This window comes from Telopea speciosissima, chromosome 8 (assembly GCF_018873765.1).
Source record: "Telopea speciosissima isolate NSW1024214 ecotype Mountain lineage chromosome 8, Tspe_v1, whole genome shotgun sequence".
Classification (NCBI taxonomy): domain Eukaryota; kingdom Viridiplantae; phylum Streptophyta; class Magnoliopsida; order Proteales; family Proteaceae; genus Telopea; species Telopea speciosissima.
In genome coordinates this window covers 5,586,510-5,610,103 of record NC_057923.1, presented here as the reverse complement: position 1 = coordinate 5,610,103, position 23,594 = coordinate 5,586,510, and the positions used below count along the sequence as shown (strand labels likewise).

The following is a 23,594-nucleotide window of genomic DNA, read 5'->3' as shown; positions in this document are numbered from 1 at the left end:
AGTCTATATTAGAGAGAGAGAGACAGGGGAGACTTGAGAGTCTTCAACATGGACAGCTCCATTGAGAAAGGAAGAGGTAGTGGGTAGTGGGTAGTGGGGTAGTGTGAGTCTTACTGTTTACATCTCAATCAACTATTTATCAAGGTTTTTAAATTCGGAATCGGGAATGGAAACTGTCTGAGAGGATTTTGATCCGAATCGGGTCAAAATTGGTCTGAATCGGTTAAAGAATAGAGATTTAAACTATTTTATAATGAAAAAATCGATCTAGGAATCGAAAAATCTACCAACGAATTGATCAAATTCAAAATGGTTTATAAAGAAAATGACTAAGAATCATCCGATCCAATTCCAATTCAGAAAGCAACGATTAGAAACGGTGGAAACCAGGATTGGTGTCATCCTCAGTTTCTTCCTCTGCTCTCTCCTTACAGTGCTGCGGCCTTTACTGGAAAGGAGAGAGAAGGGGTCCACAAGGAAAGACGCGTTACCGACATATCATATACCTCATTTATTTCCATTAAATACCTTCTTCCAATTAAGGTAATATCATTATCTTATCATCAAAAAAAAAAAAAAAAAAAAAAAGAAGAAGGTAATATCATTATGTATATATATCATATCATCTCCTCCTCCTCGATTTCCAAATATGGAAATATTGCTAACTTCGTGGGAGTCATAATGGAGCAGAACATTTCAAATCCAATACTAACGCATCTTCTAAAATCTAAATATAGTAAATTAGTGGGTGAGAAATAAATATGTTCTGTAAATAATAAAATTATTTTTTTTTTCTAAATAACTAATTAATTTGTTCCCCACATACTGATATTTTTGTTAAAATATTATTTAGAGAGAATTCATGGGGAAGCGGAATAGTGGCGTACATCAATGAGATGCGATAAAATTGTATCATAATTCGTACATGAAAGAGCAACGATATCATTTCATGTGAAAAGGAGATACAGAGAACCTATCTCCAATATTATATTAGAGTAAAAGTTTTTCTTTGCTGTAGATGAAGAGAAGAGAATCTAACCATTGATGCATGTTTTGTTATTCTCTCTAATCCCCCCCCCCTCCCTTATTGTATGAAGTTTGAAATACTCATAGCATTGTTTCAGGAGTCTCATCCAACCACCATAACTATTCTCTCTTCACCAAGGGTGAAAGGAAACTCGTTTAGTTATGATAAATTCCTTTATTGTTCTTAGTTTAATTGCCCATGCTTTCTTTATATGTATGATCGGAAGACTTTCATGGTCAATCATATTGTAAATCCTCTCTTATTGTATTGCGGAGGACTACAACTATGTTTGGAAGGCAATACAAAAAAAAGAACAAACCCATTTTGAAAATTTTCGAAAAGAAAAGAGAGAAAAAAACATAAAGGTAGGTTGCATGGTTATAAATATCAGTATCAAGATATACCGATGCCAATAATGATGTACCGAACCATATTGGATAATTTTGCTCTCAATTTCAAATAAAAAAATTTATTTTTTTTAATAGATTCACCGTTGATAAGAACCGTTCCACTGATACAAGATCAAACAAGCATCAATATCGAGTATGGCGGATAGCCGTTATTGGACACCAATATTTATAACCATGGTAGGGCATATCAGTAGTAGTAGAGTCCACAGATGAGATCATAAGATCAAAGTAGCCATATTTGACCGCCATATTTTTTATAAGAATGAACCAAATCTACAGCCTCAATTGTCAAAAGTTCATATTTTGATTTCTATGATTCTTATTATTCAACCCACCCAAATAGTCTAAGGACTCTATCTCAAATCGAATTTTTATCCATTATTGTGCACTACAGCACTGATGTGCCATTGTACGGCGCAACAGTGGCCATGTGTGCACATCGGGTTCCACTGTACACACATGGCCGTTGTTGCACCGCACGATGGCACAGCAGCGGATAAAGATCCATCTCAAATCCCTTCCCATAGAAAAGTGGGAAAAAATAATCATAAAAACAAAGAAAGAGAAACATCAAATAAACCAGAGTGGAAATGTGCAGTAGTGTGTGTGTGCACATATTAGCCATTGTGGCTAAAGTTCCAAACTCAAAAGGATCAACAACAGTAGTTAAATTCCACTCTCCCCTCTCATTTCAACTACTCTTAACTGTCTATGAACTTCCTATATTGTACTCTTGTTTACTTTCCTTTTCTTAATTTATGATTTCTTTCAATCTACTTCTTTATTGGCAACAATCTCATCCCTCTTCTTAGTTATTTGTATAATGTATCATCGAAATACTATACCATTCATGCATGAATATTCATTTCAAAAGCTCAAACTATTAGATGGAGAAACATTGCAAATATACGAGGGCATAGAAGGTCTCAACTCAAGGGTAACTGATATAGAACTATTCTTTCATCACTCCCAGTCACGTGTAGGCAAGATGAAACTACGTACATATGAATAGATTAACAGATGCAAGTCTAAATACATGTATAGCAAGATTGGAGAAAACCTACTTTGATAACGTTGTTAATTAAACTTTTTTAACAAAATTCACAGTACTTAGGTTGTTTTAAAAAAAAAAAATTTTAAAAACAACTACGCCAAAACCTAGAGCACTTCCTTCCAAGAATTTTCGGCGAAGAAAAAGGTTTATAGTATATAAATAAATTATTATACGATGTACAAGTTGTTCCTTTGCTTAACTTTCTTTTAAATTTCCTCACATTAAAAAATGGAGAAAGTTTTCTTCCCCTATGACAAAGGATTCACCCATAAATTTAAGGTACTTCGAGGAGAATTGATAGGATTTTATTATTGGGAGAGAGTTTCCTACTCTGCCACATTGAGTGGAGAAATCCGCCACATCAATGGGTGTCCTAAAAATTATATTTTTCATATAAAATTCATATTTTAAGAGTAAGTAAGAAAAAAAAAAATTTCCCTGTGGAAGGAAACTACAATTTTTTTTATTTTATTTTTCAAAATAATGGCAAATGGGAACAATTTATTAGGAACTACAAGGTGGAAGTCAATGACCCAAAAACTTTTTTTTTTGTTTTGTTTGGGTGAAAGAGAGCCAAAAACGTCAACTTCAGAGACTTCAACAGTCACCCAATTACCCAATACCCTGCACCGCAGGGAAAAACTCCTTTAAATACAGGAATTCCTCTGCCATCTCTCGACCATCTTCTTCTTTTTTGAGGCCTCTGGTTTCGTCCTCCTGCTCCTCCTCCATTCTCCACATCCTCCCCTGTATAATTCTATTTTGAAGCAGCCATGGGAACTCAAGCTGCATCAGACGAAAGCCCTGTCAAGGTATGCTTAGTTTGATAAACTTTCTCTGGGTTTATTAAATTAGAATTTTCATGGTACTCAAAACTCCCTCTATGTCCTCATCTGGGGATCTCACTATCCTTCCATATTGGAAAATTAACCTCTCCTACCCTTCCATATCCCTCTCTTCTCTTGTATGATAGAACTAACAGAACAGAAATACAGATTGGGTAGTTCTTTTTTCCTCTTTTTTTTTTTTTTGATGGGGGGTTTCTTTCTTTTCTGTTCTCTTTCTGGTTAGTGTTTTAATTTGAACTCAGAAGCTAAGGTAGTAGATTGACTGCTATAAAGTCTATTAATTTCATGGTTCACTGGAGTTGGGAATTGGATTTTGGGTTTTGCACTGAAAAACTTGTCATCAACCTTTGTTATTATCTGTAACTTGCAGCAGTAGATTAGTCTTACTATATATGGACTCCTTCTCTACTCTTCTCAAGATTTGCATTTCTTCAATAATTGAGCTCTAGAAGAAAGATCCTAGATTGGTCCTTCACCTGTCTATATTATTAAAAATTGGAATCATCAACTTACAGAGCTTGAATTCTGGTGTTTGTGTTTGTATTAGTTGTCCTTTTCAGTTTTCTCCACCTGCAGTTCCCTACCCAATTCCCATAACACACGGTGTTCTATGATCCTATCAGAAAATGTTAAATTTGTTGACTGACTTGAGCTGGGTTTGTCTCAAAGTCCCTTTCATGAGATGGGGGTCCTTCAAATTTTGGGCTTATCTTTCCACTCACCTTCTGGCCTCTGGGCCTTCAATTTTTTGATTTGAAAACAAAGAGAACAAAATACATAAAAGATAGCTGCCATTGACTTGGCATTTTTTTTTTGGTAGAACCATTGAGTTTGCATTTTGATTTTGGGTTTTTGCTAACCTTCTCTCTCTCTCTCTTTCTTTTCCTTGAGGTGTGATTGGGCTGTGAGGCTGACAGAAACTGTGATTATAGTTAGCATCTTGGTTTCATCAAATTTTTTGGATGCATTCATTATAGATATGTAGATATTTTACCATAGCTTCAGTTGAGATTCAAATAAGTTTGAGTCTGAGTTTCGGTTTGCATTTGGATTTGGGTTTTAGGTTTGAGTTTGAGTTATCTATTTGGTGGTGGAGGAATGGGTTCATTGTTACAGTATTTCTTGATTGGTTCTAAACTTGCATGCAGAATTCCTGTATCCTTTTGGTAATCCTAAGTCCTTATTTATGAGAAAAAAGGATTCAATTTCTCTTAACTTATGGTGAAAACAGAATATCGTCATCCATGGGTCTAACCCTCTGTTTGGACTCAAGAAAAGTGTTTCAGACCCTCAACAATAAGGGGTGAGAGTCCAATCAAATCACCATTGGATATCTCAAGAAAAATTGAGTCAAATAAAAAGATAACAAAGAGAGAGAGAAATTGAGGAAATTTAGGCTTCCCAGCTGTTGAAGAACGTGCACCCACCGAAGGATCTCTTTTTTTTCCTTTCTTTGTTGTTCCCTTCCCTCTTGGGGGTGGTGGAGCTGGGTCAAACAATAATATAAAATAGATTATTAGATTTATTTATTATAATCATTAGTAAGGAGAGGGATACTTGAAAAGTTTTGGGACGTGTAAGGAGATGAGAGGGAAAAGAGAAAAAGACAAAAGAACAAATCCGGAATGTTCCCTCTCTGAGTTTTGGAGGCGATCCCAAGCTACCATACACATGCCCAGTTCAGATCTTATAAGTTACAACGCTCTTCTTAATTTCCTGTGCTTAGTTTGGTCTTCCCTCCTGTGGTGTTGGCAGTTGTGAGTTATTGGCTATTTCTTAATTTTACTTACTGGGTCTCCACCCACTGATCTCTAAAGAAAGAGTAGACTGGCTAGAAGGGTTAAGAGTATAGGGTCAGCATGAGCTGGCTCAATCTGTTATTGGTGGATTCATGGATCAATCACAGACTTTGGTAAGAGATTCATTACTGGGTCTCCACCTCAAATGTGTATTGTTGACTTCTGAATCCAATTAAGAATCTATTCTTTTCTTCCTCCAATGAAGGAACTAGGAAGGAAGACCATGGATGGTTTCCATATTTCATTACTTGAAAGTTTTCTTCATAATAGTATTAATTTCCCTGTGTTTCTGGAAGTTGCCTGGGTTCCATTCTCTGGATATTTTTTTTCCAATTGTCTTAGGATTTTTCATGGCATGCTTTATTTTTTGCATGTCACTTGTTTGTTGTTATGATCTGATTCCGTGTCCTCTTTATTTTCCTGATTTGTTTGTGTTTGGGGGTTACCCAATGGCAGAACACATCTGATAAAGAAAAGGCCATCAATGACTGGCTTCCCATCTCTTCTTCTCGGAATGCCAAATGGTGGTATTCCGCCTTCCACAATGTCACTGCTATGGTTGGTGCTGGTGTTCTCAGCCTTCCCTATGCCATGGCCGAGCTTGGATGGTTAGTGCTTCTTTTACCCATTCACTTTCTCATAAAACATTAATTTTGGTATCATTCTATGGATTTTGTAGTAACAGTACTTCAGGTTTATGGCTGCTTTCAAATGGATTTTGATAAACTTTTATTACCCCTTGATGTGTCTTTACATTATTTAACATCAAATAACATTCCTCTTTTACATTTCCTTTTTTTTTTTTTTTTCTCTTTCTGGGTTTATTTCAGGGGTCCTGGTGTGGTTATTCTTATTTTATCCTGGGTGATCACTCTGTACACTCTATGGCAAATGGTTGAGATGCATGAAATGGTCCCGGGGAAGCGATTCGACAGGTACCATGAGTTGGGTCAGCATGCTTTTGGTGAAAAGCTTGGCCTATGGATTGTTGTTCCACAGCAACTGATAGTGGAAGTTGGTCTGGGCATAGTATATATGGTCACAGGAGGGAAATCACTGAAGAAGTTCCATGACACTGTGAGCCCCAACGCCCCAAACATCAGGCTCACCTACTTTATCATGATCTTTGGCTCTTGTCACTTTATTCTCTCTTTCCTTCCCAACTTGAACTCCATCTCCGGTGTCTCCTTGGCTGCAGCTGTCATGTCCTTGAGGTAATTCTCTTTCTCCTTATTGTCCTATGATACAAGCTATATATGGTTTCTGGCCTGAACCACTCTACTCTAACGGTGTCAATCGGTTTGGTTTTGGTTCAGATAATGATACAATATGTACAAATCGAAATTGAATTGAATTGGTTTGGTTTTATTTGGTTTCTACTTTCTAAATTCAGTTCATATATGGTCTCAGTAATTCGGTTCAAATTTAGTTTAAGCGGAATAACCTGATGAAACAAATAGAGTTGGGAAGAAAACTACAACCTCATGCAGATATAGTCCCACAATGTCAAATCTGTACCTTTCAACCCTTTTTACTAAAGTCAGCAAAGAAACCCATATTAGATAATTTCACACGACTATGTGGCATATGATTGTAGTGTTTAGTATGGTTTAGGTTCGGTTTGGATTCGGTTTATTCAGGTTACACTACATTCAGTTCAGTTTGATTCAACCAACGGTTTTTAGTCAATACTGGAATCAAACCAAATGAAATTTCACTTTTCAAAACCAAAAACGAATTTTTCTATTCGATTCAGTTTGGTTTTAAACGACCGATTTCGTTTCCGGTTCTTAATTGACTGACACCCTTAGTTTCTAGCCAGAACCACCTATTGAGTCCTACTCTTTAGATGATCTCATGAAATTAGGTGACAATTCTATTGGTTCAACTGGTTTATAATGCTTTTGTTGTTCATATATACAGTTATTCCACCATTGCTTGGACAGCTTCAGTTCACAAGGGGGTTCAAAACGATGTGAGCTATGCCTACATAGCCTCAACCTCAACAGGGAAAGTCTTTGGCTTCTTTAGTGCCCTTGGTGATGTAGCTTTTGCCTATGCTGGGCACAATGTGGTCTTAGAGATCCAGGCAACAATTCCCTCTACACCTGAAAAGCCTTCAAAGAAGCCTATGTGGAGGGGTGTGATCGTCGCCTATATCGTTGTTGCCATTTGTTACTTCCCTGTTGCACTTGTTGGGTACTATGTTTTTGGCAATAGTGTGAAAGACAACATTCTTATCTCACTAGATAAACCCAGGTGGTTGATTGCTATGGCTAACATGTTTGTTGTCATTCATGTTATTGGGAGTTATCAGGTGCAGTTCTTATTCCTTGATAGCTTTGATTACAGCTTTGATTACTTCATTTTTTTCTAGCCAGTGTTCATCTAATCCTGTATCTTCCTTTTGTTTTGTTGGATTCAGATTTATGCAATGCCAGTGTTTGACATGATGGAAACTGTGTTGGTGAAGAAGTTGCATTTCACTCCTTGCTTTAGACTTCGCTTCTTTTCAAGGACAACATATGTTGGTAATATATCTCTCCTCACTTCATTGAATGGGTTTTTTGAAATCTTACTAATATTCACTGCTTAGGCTCTTCTGGTTGCTGTTAATGTTTGTTTTTATTCTTGGGAGTGCAGCATTTACTATGTTCGCTGCTATGTCCTTCCCATTCTTTGGTGGGCTTCTTGGGTTCTTTGGAGGCTTTGCTTTTGCACCTACAACTTACTTTGTAAGTCTAAAATTTCCCTCCTCTTCCTTTCTGAAACAGCCCAAATGCTTTTTCTCTTTCTGAAACAAAGAATCCATTTTAACATTTCGTCTCCCTTTCCTTCTGAACTTTCAGCTCCCTTGCGTCATGTGGCTTGCAATCTACAAGCCAAGAAAATTCAGCTTATCTTGGTTCGCAAATTGGGTATGTATGGACAGGAATTTAGTCCTTTCTCTCTCTCTCTCTGGAGTTACAGTTGTTTATTAACTTTGGGTTCATGGGTTTTTGCAGATCTGCATCATACTGGGAATTATGTTGATGGTTGTAGCACCCATTGGTGCACTTAGGCAGATTATCCTTGATGCCAAGACCTACCAGTTCTACTCATAGATCATCTCGGCACAAGATGTGGTTATTTATAGAGGAACCAACAAAGAAGAAGAAGAAGAAGAAGATGCAAGTGATGAACAGGCCTCACCTGGCTGAGAAACGTTAGTCTTTGTAAAAAGATGAGATTTTCAATTGGGAGGATAAATCCTTGGATGGGCCCTTTTCCACTTGTAGTTTTGGGGTTTACATTATTTGAATGACTGGTGTTATTATTTGTAAGTTTGAATTCTCTAAGGTCAAAAAATGGATGTAAATGATGTTTTGTCCCTCTGTACCTCAAGTCCTGTATTTGTTTCAAACAAGAATAGAATGTCAAAGGCTCCCTTCTCTGGTGGCTTTTAACAATTATCATATTTCAAAATGAGTTATATTGGATCCGGATCCTCTACTGCCGAGCTGCACCCCAACTGCCCTTGTGAGTTCAGATCTGATACCCACATGGGGACGGGAGGGGACAGATCTGAACCCTCCATGGGGGTGTGGGACCCATGCCCCATGGAGGAGTCAGATCTGTCCCTACCCATCCCCATGTGGGTAGCTGATCCGGATTCCTGCCTTGCTGTGTCTGCGCAGCACCGCGTAGGACGGGCAGCTTGGCAGTAGAGGATCCAAATTGGAGTTATATAGGCCATGATAAACCCAAATTCATACAGACCAATCAGAAGCTGCCACGCATCCCGGGCCAACAAGGTGGGCCGGCTCAGAACCAGTGGAGAACCAGGTAGGCGCGGACCAAGGATGAAGACCAAGCGTTGGGCGCGAACCCCTCGGGCGGACACCCTCGGACGCGAACCCCTTGGGAGTGAACCCCTCGGGTGTCGACCCCTGGGCGCGGCCTCCACGGGTGCGGTCTCCATGGGATGGACGGCCTGTGGACGTGAACCCCAGACACGCATGAACCCAAGCGGGGGTACAGACCACCCTCAACGGACCTGGACTAAGACTAGGTTACTACCACTGTCATCAATAAGACCTACACCATCTCCAGGACTCTATACCATCACCTATTAACTACACAATCCAAGACGGATACAAGCACCTCATCTCACAACACATCTACGTTTATCTATCGGAGACATCATCTTTATCAGGATACTGTTTCCCCGTAGAGAGGCAACCAACAATGGAAGACCCTTGACACTCCGGGACTCTATCTACTACGGGGATTATTCGCCATCAACAGGGACTCTCCACACCGCCACACTCCACTATAAAAGCAGAGGTACTCTACCCCCATCAACCCATCTTGAATATCTTGAATTCTATTATTCATCTGTTTGCTCAAAGAGATTTAACTTAGGCATCGAAAAGTGCTAGGCCGGAACCACACCGGTTCTCCTTTGTCACCCAGGCCTTTTGCAGGTAACAGCACGCGAAGGGACCACCGAATGATTTCTTGACGCAACACCCCCGCTGCCTGGTGTGCCTCTCTGACCTATCACCCCTGGGGGGTGACCTCCTAGGGTTCTGCTCCTGTCGAGGGATAGGTTCCATCCTTGGTGGTGGCAACGTTCTACGGCGGTGGGACGTCATACGCTACCGCAGGTAGTCTCGAAAGAGTCGCTGGTCATCGAGGATCTGCCTCTGCAAGTTATTGATCTAACCCACAGTAGCTGGTGCATTAGGAACAGGTACTAGCTCCACGGCTGCCTCAGGGTTGAGGTCGACTACCTAAACCTATTGGTTCTCTTGGACCTCCCTCTCCTGAGAGACATGGTCATTGGTTCTGCGACGCGAGCTCTCTGGAGGAGGTGATCCATTCCCCTCCCTCGCAGCATTGTTGGTGGAGGGAGTGGTCTTCTTACCCCGTGGTGCCATTGAGTAGTTATGGAATCGAGCTAGTAGGTACGATGGCTAGCGTCGTTCCCATAGACGGCGCCAATCTGTTGCGTCCGATGGTCCTTCGAGTGTCGTTACCTGCAAAAGAACCTAGGTGACAAAGGAAAACCGATGTGGTTCCTGCCTAGGACTCTCCGATACCTAAGTTAGATCTCTCTAAGCAAACAGATGAATCATTGAATTCAAGATATTCAAGATGGGGTAGACTACCTCTGCTTTTATAGTGGAGTGTGGCGGTGTGAAGAGTCCCAGTTGATGGCGAATAATCCCCGATTTCCCGTAGTAGATAGAGTCCCGGAGTGTCAGGGGTCTTCCATGGTTGGTTGCCTCTCTACGGGGAAACAGTATCCCAATAAAGATGATGTCTCCGATAGATAAACGTAGATGTGTTGTGAGATGAGGTGCTTGTATCCGTCTTGGATTGTGTAGTTAATAGGTGATGGTATAGAGTCCTGGAGATGGTGTAGGTCTTATTGATGACGGTGGTAGTAACCTAGTCTTAGTCCAAGTCCGTGGAGGGTGGTTTGTACCCCCGCTTGGGTTCACGCGTGTTTGGGGTTCACGTCCACAGGCCGTCCACGCCCATGGAGACCGCACCCGTGGAGGCCACGCCCAAGTAGACCGCGCCCAAGGGGGTCCGCGCCCAGGGGTCGGCACCCGAGGGGTTCGCGCCCAAGGGGTTCACGTTCGAGGGTGTCCGCCCGAGGGGTTCGCGCCCAGCGCCTGGTCTTCGTCCTTGGTCCAAGCCTACCTGGTTCTGAGCCGGCCCACCTTGTTGGCCTGGGACGCGTGGCGGCTTCTAATTGGTCTGTATGAATTTGGGTTTATCAGACCAGTAGGGAAAAGATCACTGAAACTGAAACAGATAGCTATCAGTCCAGTCGGTTTTGAGTTTCGATCCAATATCATTTTCTTTCAACGGTCTATTAACTAAGGTCTGGTCTTGCTTTTCAAGTATAAAAAAAGGAGAGTTTTCTCCCTGTCACTATGTCTAGTGAAGTATAACAGTTTTCTATTTGTCACATGTTAACCCATGTGATAGAAGACCAGGCAAGCATCTCATTGGTATTATTTCAACTTAGAGTCGCTAGCTCTATATTAATCTCCATGGCATTTTGATAATTTTATTAAAACTTTGAATCAAATTTTATTAGAGAAATTTACAAATACCTCCCTGAGGTATGGATTTTTTACCAATGCATCCATTTGTACTTTGGGATGTAAACGGATATTCGTAAATCCGTATTCGATCCGCGTTTGTATCCGTTTAGGAGAATCCAAATCCGTCCGAAACTAATCAGAAACGAATATGATAATCCCCTTATCCGACCGATTATTATCCAATCCATTTAGCATTCCAACGGTAATAAAATATCTGAAATATCTTTGTGTTCATCTATCCTTTTAAGTTACCCTATTGGATTTTGTTGTCTTATTTTTATAAATTTATAAGTTAAGATAATGTGATTCTTTTTCTAGGTTTTCTATTGGTTTATATATATTATTTTACGCAATGTGATACATGGAATCACATATTTATTAAAATAATTACAAGATAAAATCAAAAGTAAAAAATGTAAGAAAATGAAAGACTAAGAAGAGTAGAAGAAAAGGTAGTTGTTGAACTCTCAAGTCTCAACCCAAACCCTCATCATAAAAATGGTAAAGATGTCAATGGATATTCGAAAATTCGTATTTGATCCATGTTCATATCCATTTAGAAGAATCTGTTTTCAAAAAATCACTATCCGGAAACTATCCAAATCCATCCGAAAATCGATAGGATATTATCCGATTCCGTCCGAATATAATCGGATACGAATATGATAATGCCACTATCCGACCGAATTCGATCCGTTTACATCCCTAAATTTTGCACGCACCATTTACACTTACCGCCCCTACTTTTCATATTAATTGATAAGTTAGTCCAAGCAGTTAATTGTTCCCCAAAAACACGTTAAAATTTTAACTAAACTGACCATATTGCCCTTCAATACAAACTAAAACCTCTGCCATTCTTTTATACTTGAACCATTGTAACAAATCGAAAGGAGAAGAAGGAAGAGGCGGAGGCGGTGGCGGTGGCGCTGGTTCTGGCGTCGTTCAAGCCTCAAATGGTTTCTTAGATCAAAATCCAACAATTAGAGTACAATGACCTTGAAACCGCCACTAATCCACCACTAATGGTTTCTCAGATCAGAAACTACTACTGGGCAGATCATCATTCTAGGGATATCATTCTCATCCATCCATTTCTTAACGCCAGTCCTCTCTGCATAATTGCTCTCTTCCAGATGCAATTTCAGAGATATTACAACATCTTTACCCTCAATTTTGATTTATTAAAAGAAAAGGATAGATCCTGAAAGAAATCCAACGATCATAACGACAATCAACCCAACAGCCATAATAGTTTTCAACCTATTGAGAATCCCACGACTTAGGAAAGTGCTAATTAAGTTGGGTTCGGCAAAAGCTACTGGTTTTCAGAGAAGAGACAGCGGATATGGTGGAATCGACAGTACCAGAAGTGAACATGAAACCTGAGACCAGAAGCATAAGAGACCCCAAATTAACCACCAATCTGCTCATAAGCAATAAGGAAGACTCCAAAAGAGACGAGCCATTGTACAAGGTTGGAGAACCGATTCCTGGCCTTTGCGGGAACCTCCGTTTCTTCACCGCGGCGGCAGAGAACGAGGATCATCACATAGTGATCATGTGATCTGGTTTCAATACAAAGAATAATGGAATGTGAGTGGATCACATGTTTGATGTGGTTCCATATAAAGAATAATGGAGTATTGAGTGGATCACATATGATCTGGTTCCCATACAGAGAAAGAACAAAGTAATATTTGAGTGGAATTGTGATCACGTGTGTGTGTGTCTTGATAGATATAACGAAACCCCTAAAAATGAAAACAGGGACGACTAGAACAATTTCCGTGAGCCTGCTTTCAAGGGTACGTTGAGACCAAAAATCGACGAGGGTATCCTGAGTACCTCTGAGAGGGATGGGAACAGATGACTGCCCATTAATAGAAGCCGATCGATCAGGTGATCAAGCAAAGGCGACCCTTACTCCAAAGTCCAAATTCTCAAGAGGAACAAGGAGAGAAAAGGGTTTTCTATTTCAAGTTTCAACATTTCAGCAAGCGTAGAAATAGGGGAGAAGACGAGGTTTGGTCCACGAGGAGGGAAGAAGGAGAAACAAATCTGCTGGAGGAAGCTTAAGGCAGAGGAGGTCTGTTAGTGCAGAAGAGGAGGACATTAATGTCATTTTACTCTATCTAGGGTATATTGGTCCTAAATTTTTTATAAAACACCTATCGTTTGTCACTAACAGGAACAACTAACGGCTTGAACTAACTTATCAATTAATATGAAAAGTAGGGGAAGTACGTGTAAATGGTGCGTATAGATGGATGCATCAATAAAAAAATCCATACCTCAGGGGGGTATTCGTAAATTTCCCATTTAATTAAAACTTTGAATCAAAGTTCAATTAACTTTCCTTGTTGGATTGTTTGGATGCCAAGAAAAGAAAATTATAATGAGACAAAAATCATAAAGATGTACATAAATGATGGGTAAATTTCACGGACTCCCCCTCTAAGTATGCAATATATCACAAACATGCCAAACTTTGAAAAAATATCACAGACTACCCTTCTTTTATGATTATATTTCAACTTAGTCCACTCCACAGTTAAGTTGCTGTTAATTTTTTTATAATGCCCAAATTACCCTTAATAAGGGATGAACTTACCAACACCGGAATGATCAAAACCCTAGATATTGGAATCAGACGACGGCGCTGAATTCCGACTACCTGGAGTGTTCTTTGCCGCCTGTGGAGAGTTAGTAGAACGGCATGGATCCTGAAGAGGGAATCCACACAATGAGGGATTGTCGAGGAACGTAGTTGGCCCTTGGTTGGCAAAAGTCCCATACTGAGGAATCTCGCCGCTGAGATTGTTATGCTGAAGATTGAAACTCACGGCCTGAGAAGTGATTGAAAGAGAGGTTTCAAGCTCTAATGATCCCTTAAAACCCAAAAGCTCAGAGAAGCAAAAGAAGAAATTATTATTACAAGTTCTATGATTGCAAGTGTTCTTGAGAGCTAACATGAATTTAAATTGATCAGTTAATCATTCTCAAATGGGAATGAAGAATTTAACTATAACAAAGAGAGTTTCTCTTCTCTGTTTCAATTATACTTATAAATGTAAGCATTTGGTATTCTAAAAAAAAATCAGAATTGCAGATAAGAAGTACAAACAGAGAAGAAGCAGAAACAGAGAAACAAGAATTCATGTTGATAGACTCACCTGAGAATTGAAGCTAAGCTAGCTAGAGTCTTCTTCTTGAGAAGGGAGTCCAAGGCTTCAAGAGCATGAAATGGAGGATCTCAGAGAGGAATTAATGGAGGACTCTTAAGGTTAGGAGATGGGTTGAAGACAGTTTCGTGTAATAGTATCAAAATTCTACGTGGGCAACTCGCCAAGGTCCGAGGGAACCGATCCGCTGAAGCCGTTCGACGAGAGGTCGAGCTGAACCAGACTCAACAGTTTGGGCCAAATTCCCACTGGAATTTGGCCGGAGAACTTGTTTTGGTTGAGAATGAAGCGCTGCAACTGGCCACAGTTGCCGAGATCCCTCGGGAGGGTACCGGAGACAGAATTCTGGGAGAGGTCGAGGTTCTAAAGGCGAGGGGGGTGGCAGAGGAATTAATGGAGGACTCTTAAGGTTAGGAGATGGGTTGAAGACAGTTTCGTGTAATAGTATCAAAATTCTACGTGGGCAACTCGCCAAGGTCCGAGGGAACCGATCCGCTGAAGCCGTTCGACGAGAGGTCGAGCTGAACCAGACTCAACAGTTTGGGCCAAATTCCCACTGGAATTTGGCCGGAGAACTTGTTTTGGTTGAGAATGAAGCGCTGCAACTGGCCACAGTTGCCGAGATCCCTCGGGAGGGTACCGGAGACAGAATTCTGGGAGAGGTCGAGGTTCTAAAGGCGAGGGGGGTGGCAGAGGGAAGGAGGAAGGGGACCAGAGAGGCTGTTGCCGTAGAGGAAGATGCTGTGGAGGGAAGAAGCATTGAAGAGCGATCAGGGATGGTGCCATAAAAGTGGTTGCCGAGAGGTTGAGACGGCGGAGGTAGAAAAGGGAGCCCAGCTCGGAGGGGATATAGGCACAGAGGTTGCGGCCGGCGATGGAGATGGCGACGACGCCTGGATGTTATTTTATCTTTTTTTATTTAAATAAGTGCGTAAAATGGTAATTTTCACTTTGGGTGCTAACTGAGCTTAACGTCCGGAGAAGTTGATATTTTGCCCAAGTTTGACATGTCTGTGACATAATGCATACTTAATGGGGTGCCCGTGAAATTTACCCATAAAAGATTGATTTGTGTCTCTCTCCTCAAATTCAAATTTTTTTTAGCAAATTAAATGCACCAAACCTCGTGTTTGAACCAAATTACACAAGGGGGGATGCGTGTAATTGGTTCAAACACGAGAGGGTGCATGTAATTTACTCCATTTTATATTTTTTTCTTTTTCTTTTATTATAACCTAAAATTTTGCCATTGAAATGTATGTAGGATCTTCTATCACGAATTCAGCTCTCCTCCAACCATAGCAAGAACTAAAGGATCCAACCCAACAAAACAAGAGGCGTTTGGGTCATTTCACAGGCAAGCTGAGCTGGATCCTCCAGCTCCCACTACAGCGGGAGGAGAGCCAGATCCTTCTATCTTCTATCACATGTACTTGTGCTGCCAAATGGTAAATAGTGAAATGTTATACTTCACTGGGCATAGCAACATGTATAAGAACCCAAAAAGAAAATGTAAAATCAATAAAATAGGAGACTTATGTTGTCTCTGTATGACTTTCTACATGGACCAAGTGAATACAATGGCCAGAATCTATTTGTAATATCTGTTCTTCGACATGGTGGCACTAGTTCCTAGATGGGACTCCCCAAAGAGACGGTGGTTCCCCAATTCCTTTTGTGATTACACACGCGCATAGAAATGCCACTCACAGGTCTTGTTCTGTTGTAGTCTGTAACAAGACTGACCTGCTTGCATTGGATCCTCATTAAGTTAATTCTCAATAGATTAAAACCTACTGTTAATAAGAGGTTGTTCTGATGAATCCGCACTAGACTCGGCAACAATGCTGTAAAGAAACTCATCTTCATCCTTCCCATCACTGTCCATTAATCCCTTAGAACAGGTTTCTCTGCACATCTGCTGCTTGATCACCGCAAGGTACTAACTCTTCAGTCCTGGATTTATATCCTTATAATTGAAGCACTTGTACTGTCCAGATTCCCATGATAATTTAGATGTACAAAGGTCCCTCCTCCAATACCCTTAGCCAACCTCCCAGGATTCACGCATATGCACTTTGATTGCTCGTCCCCATCTATTCTCCCGCCAACAGATAGTACCTGTGAAAAGCAAATGTGTTGTAGGCTTCAAATCCCTCTCAGTACAAGATTAAAAAACCATACACAAATTTCACCCAAAAAAATACCTTGCAATGAAATATCTAACAAGTCTCTTCTAGTATTTAAGAAAGAATTTCTCAGTAAATGTGCCCCTGCCACCGTGAAATGGTGCTGAGCACATGCAACCATTTACATAAGTAATCCTTTCCATGAGTGTGAACCTTGGTGCAATGGTAAAGTTGCTCCATTGTGACCAAGTGGTCACGGGTTCGAGTCTATGGAAACAGCCTCTCTGCAAAGCAGGGGTAAGGCTGCGTACATTATGACCCTCCCCAAACCCCGCAGTGACGGGACCCTCGTGCACTGGGATAAGGATCCACCACACTCAGTCTGAAAAAGACAGGAGACTGACAGGGCAATCATAATTACCTTCACAAATGGAGCCAGGTCTGAAGTCAGGACTAGAATATCAGGAATGGAAGATATCTGCATAGCTTCTGGAGCAAGTGACAGATCCAAGGGAACACCTTCTGAGGGTGGATACAAGGGGTAAAAGCTGTCAAAACAAAATAATTAGTTCTCTGATTATTGGAAACTACTGTCATCATTTAAAGTTAATAGGTTTCTTAAAAGAATAAGGCATAACACATGCCTACGCTGGCCAAGTAAATGAATGGCTAATCGACTCATTCGGTCACCAGATGATCCATTGGCTGGGTTTCGTGAGATTTCCTCCCCACTAAGCTGTCTCAGGATATCCACCGTGCAGCAACCTACCTTGACCTGAAGCTCAAAACTGTGATTCCATATACTCCCAAGATATACATAACTATCTAGAGATGACAGAAGGAAATCCTCTAAAGCATAAAACAAATTATTTAATCAAAATTTCAATGATATCATGACATTCATAAATAGCATTGTCCAAAGGAAATTTCTAGTGACTGGCGTTACTAATTCTTGTAAAACTCTAGAAACTCATCCTGAGAGTTTAACTTGAAGAATTAGAAAATTACTTAGCTCAGTCACCTATAACTACCCAGCTATCCAACCATGCCGTAATCATAAAATTTTTATAGAAACTGAATAGGCACAGACAAAATAATATGGAATTCAAGTATCTACTCCTTTGATTTTGGAACAAAAGGAAGGTCATTGGTCAACTCTCACTGATCTTTTCTACATGGTAGGTTTCTGTCAAATGAACAAAAGAACCACCTTCCTTTAGGTGCAGTTGTCAAGTGAGATACGAGGGAACCATATTTTACTTCCATTTTTTCTTTTGACAGGCTTTTGATACTGCATCTACAAGTGCTATCGAATTTATCATTTTCATACAACCTTGCATGGGATTGGGATAATGCATCGCCACATACAAGATTAAGAGGCTAAAAACACAATGTATCAGCCAACTTCAAGACGTATAGAGCACTTTTGACCAGCTCAGTTGTTCCCCTTTCGCACCCAAAACAACCTGACCTTCAACTTTCCTTTTCAAAGCTTGTCAAATGTCATATCCAAGGTTACTAGGTTTTGGTTGTCTAGTGGATACCTCACACTGCAACTTCATGCATGTGTCAAGTAGGAGTTACTGTTGGTCGTCCACATAACTTGATCAAGCTTTTGGTTCTTCCCTTCACAGACATTAAGAAGCAGTGCGAGATCATGACAATAAGTGACATGGATAAATTCCTCATGATTAAAGCTATCGTGCATGAACCATGAAGGCTATTTATGTTGTTAAAATAGACCTGGGCTTGGACACCTACTTTACCCACTAGCCCTGCTTACCTGCCCAATCCTTGCCCTCCTCCCCAACACCACACACACACACGAATAAAGTAATGATAGAAAGGGATATTCAGGATGTACCTCATTTGCATAGAAAAGGCCTGGATTTGAAAGACTACTTATCTGGATCAAAACAAATTCGAATTCAAGATTTATTGGATTTCAATAATAATCAAGACCAGGAAGATCTTCATGATCCGATATTTTCGAAATGTGATAAATCCAACAAAAGGGCACATACCTGATTTTTTAGATCAGAAAGATGGATATCAAATGCAGGCTGTAAAACCAAAATTAACATAATCTGAGTCCCAATTTTGCATATTTGGATGGCCTTTTGAACACAAGTCAACGGATTAAATCAGTGCAGGAAATAAACTTATAAAACCCAGGGGAAAAAAAACACCTGAGGGAAAACAAAATCATGGTTTGCATCTCGTATGGATGGGACAAGAATCACGTGTGCAGCAGAACCCATAAATTCAGCATAATCTTGCAACTGCATCAGAAGATAGAGATAAGAAAATTAAACGTCTCCTTCTAAACAGTTTTACAAATGTAGGACTACTAACCCTTCTAAGAATTTCCACATGGAAAAAATCTGCAAAGCTTCTATCAACAGTTCCTTTCTTAATCTCTGGATGTTCAGAATCAACAAATGGCCCCAGCTGCCAAAAGATTTCAAGAAGTTTTTTAAAAAAATGAAACTTTGTTAGTCAACTATTAACGTAAAAATTCTATATGCTAACTGAATTGAGCAATTTAAGGTTGTTACCAGCATAAGCAATTGAGGCTGTTTTCTGCTTGCATAAGCTAGCAGTTCTACTAAAGGCTCAAATAACAAGTTATCAGTTGTCGTGAAGGGACCTGCCGCAATAACCTGTCAAAAATTTCCAGAGCTAGTGTAAAGACACCAAGAAAGGATCTGCATGTAAAATCATGACGAGGAAATAAATGCAGCACCTCCAACAGCTATGTATTTGAACACTGGTTTACATGACATTAACGAAATACAGCTGTCAGAGCATGCTCGGCCATAAGAACGATAATATCTAATCATAGGTATGTACAGTAGGTAACATGTCAATTGTTCCTTTCATCTTTCCAATAATTAGACCATATGAAAAGTAAGGAAATAAAATTGATTATACACCACAGTTCTAAGATAATTTACTGTTACCATTCATTTTAGTTAATACCATATGCACAATAGTGACAAGGCACAATGTGTTGTTTGTGTATCTTAATCTCAGGTGACATTCAAATACACGCTTACATACCAATGATAGCTCCCCATGCATAGTGGAAGGAGTTGCCTGAAATTCTTGGTCAAGAGCTTGCTTCTTTGTAGGAGGCAAACCCATGTCAGTAGGAGCCAAGAAAGGAATAGCATCTACTACTGTAGATGCAACCAAACAGTGTCCACTGGGATTGTGACCCTCGACACGAACCACCTGCAACAAATCAATTCCTCCAAATTTCACTTAATTCATTAACCTGACAAGAACTGAAATTTCACTGACCAAGAAGGAAAATAAAAACTGAGCTTCAAGTTATGGATAATCTGAATATTACCTGTCCTGGGAAGAAGGAAAACTGGGTCAATTTCTGTACGTCAAGACGCACGTGTTGACCACCAGAATGCTCAACACTGCCAAAAAGTCAAAACTCAAAAGTAGCAACAAAGTTTATGGCAACTGTAACAGGGCAGGAGAGGACGAAGTGTCATCTGTGGGAATTTGATCAAGTGTCCACTACTTGTGTCCAACCAAAGCATTTTTAAGCTGAAAAAAAGGATGCACGCAGTGCATGAGGCTCCCACCATTGCGGGGTCTGGGAAGGTCATAATGCACGCAGCCTAACCTCTGCTTTCGCAGAGAGGCTGTTTCCAGACTCAAATCTGTGACCACTTGGTCACAATGGAGCAACATATTTAAGCTAAAAAGCTACCAAACAATGCTCCTAATTGGCCTCTTTCTGTGTACCCTACCCTGGTCATCAAAATATCACGGGTGGACCAGTTTACACATAAAACCTTTTGGCCTGTTCTGTTATGAGAAACAGCTTCTTCCTGTCCTCCATTCCTTTTGCAATAATTCTTTGAGCCAAACATTCAGACTCATTGTAACTGAGATTTCCTATCCATACAGTGCCTGTAAATAAATGATGGGGAAGGAGAATTGCTCCCTACCTGCCTTGCAACAGAATGGACTTCTCATTCAGACGACCTTCTCCATCACAACAGATCATGCCAACTGAAAACACATTGTTCTGAAATAACAGAATTTGTCAAGAGCATGGGATGTGTGACTAAATCAAGTCAACAATTAATTTAATTGGAAATTGAAGCACAAAGAAAATGCCAACAGCATTAAAGCTATAATTGATGAGTGAATTTATCAGTACCAAAACCAAACTTCTAAATTCAAATGAAATGCAGCAGAGGGGCATTTCATTTAACTTCAAAATTGAAACTTCAGATACAAAAACCAAAATTGCAAACTCAGTGATTAGTACAAAGAGTTAAAACTAGCATATTTTGCACACTATTTCTTCTAAACATTTCATAACCCCAAGTGGGGTAAAAATCCTTATGGAAAACATATGATTTGAGAAAAAACAAAGAGGTTCATGAAACAGCCCAATCACCTGAGAGGCCACTGTGGGATCCGTTGGTTCCTCATAGAGTCCAGAAGCAACAAGTGCATTTGCATACTTTATGATGCGGTCTTCAAGGGAACTGAACTGAATCATCAAAAATTGATTTAAGGATAGCATACTAGACATCAATTAGAGTAAAACCTAGATAACAAAGACACAGAAACTGGTGTCAGTGACCTACATGGCACCCAATGTGAAAACCAATATAAGGCTATGTAGAAGATTTTTTTTAAAAAATGAGGTTCCAGAGATGGCATTATTTCACAAATAAATAGAGTTTTTTGGATAAATAAAAACTTTCCAGATGTACTTACCCTGTCTTCAATTCTGTCATACATGAATCTGCAACCGGGTTTTGGCTGTGACATGTGAATTTGCAAGGAACACTTCTCACTGGGTCTGACCCTCCTGATGACATCATCCTCAAGACTCTCAAAAGTGTCCTCTTTTATGCCATTCTCTATACCTGGTGGGTTATTGAAAGAAAGTTGTACCACGAACTTGGTTTTCCTTTGTCCAAAAGGAGTGATATGGTTACTCGCAAGTTTTAATTGTTTTCCAGATGTGGACTTCCCATTTATTCCAGGTGTAAAATTAGATAAGTCTGAATGGATTATTTCAGATCTATCCACTGGAGTACCAAGAATACCTTCTTTTGTATCTTCAGGTTCATCATTTAGAATCCTACAAAAAGGTTGTTCTTTGTTGGTTGACATGTAGATAATCTCTGTTAATTGTTAATATTTGTAAACACAAAGGATGAGTAAAATGGATGAAAACTACCAAAAAAAGAATAGAGAAGATAATAATATTGGATGATCAAAGAAAGGTATGGACCTATCACACCTTAATGGAGCACTGACACACTTGTTTGTATCCATAGGTAGGCCAAAAAGAGAAATTGACAAGAACATTTAAATCTCTACTTTCATCAACATCACCCTCCACACCCATCTAAAAGGTTATTAGGGTAAAAGGTTTCTTTGAAGGTCAGGTGAGAGGTTATGCTGAAATGCCAAATTGCTTAATAACAAAGTAAGAAGGAAAAAAAAATTCATTCTCATGTCTTGACCTGACTATTTGGGATGGAAATAATAATTTGAAAGCTTATAAACTAAATTCGATGCTCACATATCGACATCATTACTGGAATAGATGTGCAACTGGGGATCCTCTTTAATAACCACGTCCTTCTGTTCATTTTGAAGGTGTAATAAGAAACCATCCATGTGAGCATTCTGCACCGAGGTTACGCTAAGTTGCCTGTTGAAAAACAGAAAAATTCAAAAGTATTAATAGACCTATCTGGAGTATAATACCCCTGAAGACTAATGAACTTCATAGTATTCCTCTACAGCTCTCTCTCCAAGCACGCACTAGTACTTAACACTAGTACTAAATCAATAATTTCTACCAAAAATTAAGAAAACGAATGAAGATCGTCACACTAGTACTAAATAGTAATTCTCAATTTCTCACACAACGGTCCCTACATGCCTTGGATAAAATGAAAATAAGTTGGTGAACAAAAATATACCAAATAAGCTGAGAATTCGAGATTGCGGGAACTGGTTTACCTATTGAGATAGTAAACCTCCCAGCTTGAAACGAGATCGGAAGGTTTGAGCTTGAAATTTATGCAGAAAGTGAGACCTAAACAAAGCAACATACATTTCAATAGATTTGCAGGAAACGGGAAAGTGACAACATAAGGGAACGGAAAAGAACTAACATTTCTTGAGTACTTCTTCCTCATCATCGAGAGAAAAACCACTCCTTTCAAACTCTGCTTTGATCTCTTCCTCCATAGTAGCGATCTAGGGTTTGCTTTCAGGCTTGAGTGCAAACTCACAAATAGCCAGTGACGGACAAAAAAAGGTAACGAAGAAATAATAGGCGGGAAATTTGTTTTGGGCCCATAAATACTTTTGAAGGACCCAAAAGCTTTGTTTTTTTTGTTTTTGTTTTTTTATTTGGTTATTTGTGGGTACAAGGACAAAACAAAAAATAACGACAGGAAAAAAACCGGCCCGATTAGATAAACGAGCTGGTTCTGACCTGAATCCCTGATCCCTTAGACCTGGAATTGATTAAGAACTGGATCGATTTACCACCTTACTTTTACTCTGGTGTTGATTACCGTTTGAGCACACCCTGTGTTTTGCTACATGGAAGAGTGATGTAACAATTCTAATCATTAGATGCCAAAGAATGCTATGTATTGAGCGATATGTAAAATTTCAAAACAGAAAAGTAATATATCCACCAAGATGCAGGCTTACCCTTCCGCAGATATCTATCACTGTTTTAGGTATCGGTATTGGATTAGTCGTATCGGATACATTGTGACCAATTCTGACGGTTTTAGATATCAGTATTGGATTAGTCGTAATGGATACATTGTGACCTATTTAGATAGAACGATAGGTACAGATACTGTATTTTGATGAAGAAAATGGAGTTTTGATCTTCAATTAGACCAATACAACTCAATACAACTTACTGATCATGTGAATTATAACCATGATATCTGCCACCATTCCGGTTTCAATAGATGGCCACTATCTACACTGATACCCGTAGATATTGCTAAT

General features: G+C 39.7%; 2 protein-coding genes across 4 annotated transcripts; one reads left to right on the top strand and one right to left on the bottom strand.

Annotated features, from left to right (window-relative positions):
• The first annotated feature begins 5,594 nt into the window (after nucleotides 1-5,594).
• On the top strand, nucleotides 5,595-8,356 carry LOC122670937 (lysine histidine transporter 1-like). Its single transcript, XM_043867981.1, has 7 exons — nucleotides 5,595-5,746; nucleotides 5,969-6,352; nucleotides 7,062-7,455; nucleotides 7,564-7,669; nucleotides 7,782-7,873; nucleotides 7,988-8,056; nucleotides 8,144-8,356. Exons 1-7 carry the CDS (start codon nucleotides 5,694-5,696, stop codon nucleotides 8,240-8,242), a joined length of 1,197 nt encoding a protein of 398 aa, XP_043723916.1. The 5' UTR covers nucleotides 5,595-5,693; the 3' UTR covers nucleotides 8,243-8,356.
• A 7,952-nt stretch (nucleotides 8,357-16,308) lies between these two features.
• On the bottom strand, nucleotides 16,309-22,907 carry LOC122670892 (DNA polymerase alpha subunit B). Of its 3 annotated transcripts, XM_043867913.1 has the most exons (16): nucleotides 22,733-22,907; nucleotides 22,578-22,653; nucleotides 22,132-22,263; nucleotides 21,315-21,684; nucleotides 20,989-21,084; nucleotides 20,531-20,610; nucleotides 19,915-19,990; nucleotides 19,620-19,793; nucleotides 19,115-19,219; nucleotides 18,912-19,007; nucleotides 18,746-18,838; nucleotides 18,581-18,619; nucleotides 18,421-18,462; nucleotides 17,201-17,331; nucleotides 16,978-17,104; nucleotides 16,309-16,548 (listed from the first exon to the last, which is right to left on the bottom strand). In XM_043867913.1, the coding sequence occupies exons 1-16, from the start codon at nucleotides 22,806-22,808 to the stop codon at nucleotides 16,390-16,392; spliced, it is 1,872 nt and encodes a 623-aa protein (XP_043723848.1). In that variant the 5' UTR covers nucleotides 22,809-22,907; the 3' UTR covers nucleotides 16,309-16,389. The 3 variants fall into 3 exon arrangements, with proteins under 3 accessions (XP_043723848.1, XP_043723849.1, XP_043723850.1); XM_043867914.1 differs by lacking the exon at nucleotides 18,421-18,462; XM_043867915.1 differs by lacking the exon at nucleotides 20,989-21,084.
• Nucleotides 22,908-23,594: the final 687 nt, after the last annotated feature.